Source organism: Cebus imitator, unplaced genomic scaffold (genome assembly GCF_001604975.1).
Source record: "Cebus imitator isolate Cc_AM_T3 unplaced genomic scaffold, Cebus_imitator-1.0 Scaffold558, whole genome shotgun sequence".
Classification (NCBI taxonomy): domain Eukaryota; kingdom Metazoa; phylum Chordata; class Mammalia; order Primates; family Cebidae; genus Cebus; species Cebus imitator.
The window spans coordinates 755973-761972 of record NW_016107873.1 but is presented as its reverse complement, the minus strand read 5'-3'; the positions used below and the strand labels follow the sequence as shown (position 1 = coordinate 761972).

The following is a 6000-nucleotide window of genomic DNA, read 5'->3' as shown; positions in this document are numbered from 1 at the left end:
AGGGTCTCACTCTGTCACCCAGGCTGGAATGCGGTGGTGTGATCATGGCTCACTGCAGCCGCAACCTCCCAGGCTCAGGTGATCCCCCCCCTCAGCCTCCTGAGCAGGTGAGACCACAGGTGTGTGCCACCATGCCTGGCTAATTTTTATTTTATTTTTTATAGAGACAGGGTTTCATCATGTTGCCCTGGCTGGTCTCAAACTCCTGGGCTCAAACGATCTGCCTCCTTGGCATCCCAGAATGCTGGAATTACAGGCATAAGTCACTGCGCCCAGTTTATGTACTGTTTTTACATTCTTAAAGAAGAAAAGTAAATTTTTGATTTGAAAATGGTGACATTTCATTATGACCTTGCTTAGCAATTACTGGCACATTTAACTCAGGATGATTATGAAAAATATTAGCTGGCACTTTTAGATCTTTCCAGGAATTCCTGAGTAAATGGGTCCAGCTGCTGACAGCACTGTCTCCTGCTTACAGGACTTCAGGCCCCTCTGTAGCTGGTCTGGAGACAACATATACAGGAGGTAATGGCTTCTCTACTTCATATAACAGCCAGCGGTGGTTAAACCTCTATCTGTCTGCTTGCAAATTTTTGGATTTGGCTCTCGCATTGCCCTCTGAAAACCTTCCTCAGTTTCAGATGTAAGTAAAATCAAGGATATTAAATGTGTATTTTTTAAAGTGCATTTGCTTTGGTCACTGACATTTATGACTAATTAAAAAGTTGTTTGTGTAAGTTGAAATATTCATAATTTTTAATGTAATTCTTTTGCCACAGCACAGTTATTGGAAGTAAATGGTTGATGTGGATACATTAACAGGCTATTGAGACAGCAGATTGAATACCCTCCAGTTGTAAGACAATAGGGTACATAACACACATGCTTCAAGTCCAGGGAAAGAGACATACGGTTCAACACGTGATAGATACTATGGTAGCTCACGTACAAGACACAGTGAGGTCACATAGCAGAGACCCCTACTAGCTCTGAGGGTCAGAGCAGGCCCTGAGGGGAATCTTAACTTCAGGTGGTAAAAATTGACAACTGGGAGGAGGCACACCTCTGAAGACAGAAGCAGGAGCAGACATGATAAGTCTGAAGTGTGGAGAGATCAGTATTGCTGGAGCAGAATGTTGAGACAAAACTGGAAAGGAACTAAACCATGTAAGACCTTCTTAGCTGTGTTAGAGAATTTGGACAGCTAAGGAAGGAAGTGATTTTGTTAGGCTTGAATTTTAGAATGCTTATTTTGCCTATGTAATGTGGAGAATGGACTGGAGATGGGCAAGACTAGAATGAAGGAGGCAGTTTTATCTTAGATGATAATGAATTGAACTGAAAGGAATAGAGGAAAAGTTAATAAAATTCTCACAATGCCTTGGTTCATAAGTGGCAAAAATATTTTATGGTTTTTCATATATAAATTTTAAAGATAATGGGCAAGCTATATAAGATTGTCTTATCAAAATGTAGCTAAGGTAATATGAGAATTTATCCACAAGATCAAATATGTATTAATATGATTTATTATATTGTGTCATATTTTTCTTCTGGAATGGAAATAATAGGATGAAAAGTATACTAGAGCTTTTTCTCTTTTTTATTTGGACATGTTTCAAAATTTGTTGTTTCACAAGCTTTTCATTACACTTAATGGTAAGAACTAGAAATTACTTTTAAGAGTTAGTCTATTTCCTTTCTCTCTTCTACTTGAAAACCATATATATCTATGTTTTGATGAATTTCATTGGTTGGTATCTGTTACACAGATGTTACTCCTAAGGAAGTCCAGAAAAGAATACTAAACAGAATTGTAGGAAAATGGCCAATATTAACCAAGATACTTCACAAAAGTGATAGAAACTATTCTGTGGTGCTTTTTGAGGGACATTAAATAGTATGCTCATGATACCGACTTTTTACCTTTCATGACAAGAACCAAAATGAGTTTATCCTCTTGTCAAGATGTTACTACAAAAGGGAAGGAAACATGCCATTCTATTAACTAGTTTATTAAAAACTTTTGTCTTGGCCGGGCGCAGTGGCTCAAGCCTGTAATCCCAGCACTTTGGGAGGCCGAGGTGGGTGGATCACGAGGTCAAGAGATCGAGACCATCCTGGTCAACATGGTGAAACCCCGTCTCTACTAAAAATACAAACAATTAGCTGGGCATGGTGGCGCATGCCTGTAATCCCAGCTACTCAGGAGGCTGAGGCAGGAGAATTGCCTGAACCCAGGAGGCAGAGGTTGCGGTGAGCGCGCCATTGCACTCCAGCCTGGGTAACAAGAGCGAAACTCCGTCTCAAAAAAAAACACAAAAAAACAAAAAACTTATGTCTTTCTAAAAATAAAAACCTATAAAGTAGAAAATGTGAAGATTTTAATTATCTTGAAAAAGTAGTATCTTAGCATGATCCATATTTGGAAAGTTCAAAATATTTGATAAGTTTACTATATGTAAGTTTAAAAGTAGCCATGTAACTAAACGGTATTATAAAGTTTGAAAGATAGCAATGAATTGGCAAAAGATATTTTTAATGTATATGACACAAGTCTAAAATGCTTTATAAAAATAACCTGGTAGAAAAATGGGCCAATGAGCAACACAGTTAATAATTTATAGGATGGTTTCTAAACATAGGAAAAGCTGCTCAGTTGCTCTCCTGAGTTTCAATTAAAATTACAGATAACCATCAGAATAGTAAAGATCTGATAATGGCTTTCATTTTACATTTAGTAATAGAAGCATTCTTACTCTTGTTGGAAATATACACTGATATTGTCCAACATTGTTCAGAGATTATATTTACCAAAATTTAAAATAGATATTTTCTTTAAGCCTGTAATTCTGCTACATCGAAGGATTTATCCTGCCTCTATACTCTCAGATATGCATAAAAATAAGCATTATATAAGGGTATCCACTGTGGCACTTTTCTAAGTGCAAGAGACTGGACAAACTAGGAGATTGGCTGTGGTGTGTACTACTATGTTGCTGTTAAAAAGAATGAAGTTTTATATGATGCAGAATTATCTCCAAGATAATTAACATCAAATAAATTACATCAAAAATATCCTACATGTATGATTAAATAAAAACAGGCAGCAATCATTTTTTTTTTTTTAAAGGAGAGGGTTGGTTGTGTGAGTATGTACTCTTCTGGGCATAAACTCTCTGGAAGGACTTAGGAAGCTGACAACATTGATGGATCCTGTGTGGGGAGGGAGACTACCTTTCTTTGGTATGCCCTTTTATACTGTTTGAATTTTTCCCATGGTCAGATATTATTTAGTTATTAAAGACAAAAACAAAAATACAAATGTAAAAAAGTCCTACTTACAGTTTTCTTAAATTCATTCAATTTTTTTACTCCTTTACTGTGCAGTTAGGGAACATTTGGCCAATTATATGTTGAAAAGTCAAGTCTGTCAGACTGTTACGTTACAGTACAAAGAGATAATAAGCTATATGAAAAAAATTTCCTTTTAAGGACTTTTTGCCTATTAGCTAATGAGAAAAGAAACATTTGTTGAGTACTTGATTTGTGCTCATGAAAAAAGTAATGATGAGAGTACATGACAAGTTTTCATATCCTTTATTCCTTACAACCCTATGAGGTAGTTAATAGTATCTTTATTTACTGATTAAAGCTCAGAGAGTTGTTAAGAGACACCCAAAGTGACAAGGCTACAAGTGGCACAACTGGCATTTGGATTTTTATAAGCAGTGGGGTCATGATCTTTCTACTACATTATGTGGCCTTATGTTAGATGGCATAAAGTCTGTCTTACTGATGCTGATGTCATTATTCTATACATAGGTACCGATGGGCCTTTATTCCAGAAGCCTCAGATGATTCAGGTTTGGAAGTCAGAAGGCAGGGTATGCATCAACGAGAATTTAAACCTTACGTGGTACGACTAGCAAAACTTCTTCGGAAAAGGGCAAAGGTATTGCATTTTTTTGTGGTTGTTTTGTTTTACATTACTACATGTTGCATTAGTGAAGTATTTATTAAATACTTCATGGGAAACTGAGAACATTATCAAGTTCAGCTATTTTGAAAACAAGTCCCCCATTTTGTGAATTAATGTCCATAAGACTCATATTTCTGGACATTAGAAAACATGTATTTTAAAGGAATATGTGGTTATCATTTTTTTAAAAAGAAGAAAAAGGAAGTCTTTTCTACATTAATAATATCTACCTTAAAATATTTTCCTCTCAGAAAATAACTTTGGAACTATACACATGAGTACTTAAGACTGTAATCCTGAACAGTGTTCATGTCAAAAACTTGAGAATATACTATATTCGTAGTGTTCATCTTAACACCATGATGAGAAACAGGAAAATACAGCTTGAAAAAAATGCAATACAAAAGGGATTTTTAGAACCTGTCAGAGTTGTTTCAACAGAACTAATCAATGGGTGAGAAAATTATACATTTTAAATTTGTAAAAATTGAGTCACATTTCATTAAAATTGAATGAGCTAGACGTCAGTCCGAACAAAGGAAATAATCATTAGCATTCATTCTGTTTGTATGAAATAAAATGTATATGCTAAAAATTCATTTTCCAAGTGTTCTTCACTTTCTGACATTAATGCATTTCTTATCCTGACCCAATACAGTTATATAACCGAATCTAAAGTTTCACAAAACCATTCTTGCCCTTAATATGTGAGGTATTTTCCTTTTTGTAGTTCACAGTGATGATGCTGATTACAGAGCTGAAGACACACCCAACCTGCAGTTTTTAAAACATTGCTAGAAATTAAACTGGCTCTACGACTCATTAATATAAAGCATCTTCTTAGAGAAATTATATAAGGTGAAAAGTAGGAATTTACTTAAAACATATAGCACTAAAAATTGTAGGAAAATAAAACTTGTAAAATATATTTATATTGTGTCTTACATACTTTTTATCTTCCCTAATCATGCTAATTTATTACAAATCTTTGCCCAAGAACCTACCAGCAGTGACACTGGTATGCTCGCTATTGGGCCTTTGTTAAATTTTGTCAAATTTTCTTTTGCATTCAACAAATTTCAGAAACAAATTGTACAATTTAGGAGTGATCTTGGTTGTTTGGTGAGCTCTAGCTTGCAGTGTGTGCTTTGAGTGTTCAGATATTTTCCAGTATTCTGGAGTCCTTCTAATCAGGCAGCAGCTCTTAAAACTGAATTCCATAAACTATAGATACAGAATGGAAGAAAGTGATTAAAGAGGTTTTGCTGGAAGAAATTTACATGAGAAACTTGATTTAAATTCCCAGTTGCTTCTGTAGGGGATTAATAAAAGGACAGAGATGAGGATGAAAGCTGGGTCCTGAGTTTAGGATAGGACTTTGGTACTTTCACTTTGATATTTCAGAGTTTGGGCAAGTAATCATGACAGATCTAGAAGCAAATATGACCCTAGCCACATGTCCTTTGTTATACCTGCCTTTCATTAGTAATGAGAATTTTTATAAGACCCCTCTCCTTTATCTAAATAATAAATATGACAGTCTTTTGCTCAAAATTTGTCCCACAGAGTAAGAAAACTATTTGGATTGAAAGGCATCTTCTCATCCATATCACTTTAAACAAGGTCTTCATGGCCAAGCATACTTTTCACTGGAACAAAGGCTGTTTCTCCTCTTTCCTTCCACAGGACAAGGAGGAGGACTTTAAGACAGTGGTTTTGGAGGGATTGGAGATGGCCAAGAATCAGGTGAGGGTGGCTGTTTCATGCTTGTGATATGGCAGTAAAAGTTGCCAAATATCGAGACATAAACCCAGGTCTGAATGTCAACAAATACAAGAGGTAAACAGGAAGGAAGTCTTTTTTCAAGTGTAGATTGGTGAAGTCCAAGGAGAAATCATTTGTATGGAAATATTTGACTTTAAATACTGAAATGATAGATATAGTTCTGATTAAGAGCATCAGAAGCTCTGAATCAAGTGTATTATTCTTGTCAAGAGCTTAATAAAAGTCTTGTT

General features: G+C 35.5%; 1 protein-coding gene across 1 annotated transcript in view; it reads left to right on the top strand.

Annotated features, from left to right (window-relative positions):
• Window positions 1-6000, top strand: part of DOP1A (DOP1 leucine zipper like protein A) — a 98886-nt gene that overhangs the window by 89552 nt on the left and 3334 nt on the right. The window contains exons 34-36 of the mRNA XM_037733963.1: window positions 482-646; window positions 3829-3958; window positions 5672-5731. Coding sequence (XP_037589891.1) covers window positions 482-646; window positions 3829-3958; window positions 5672-5731 — 355 coding nt within the window. The remainder of the gene's footprint in view (window positions 1-481; window positions 647-3828; window positions 3959-5671; window positions 5732-6000) is intronic.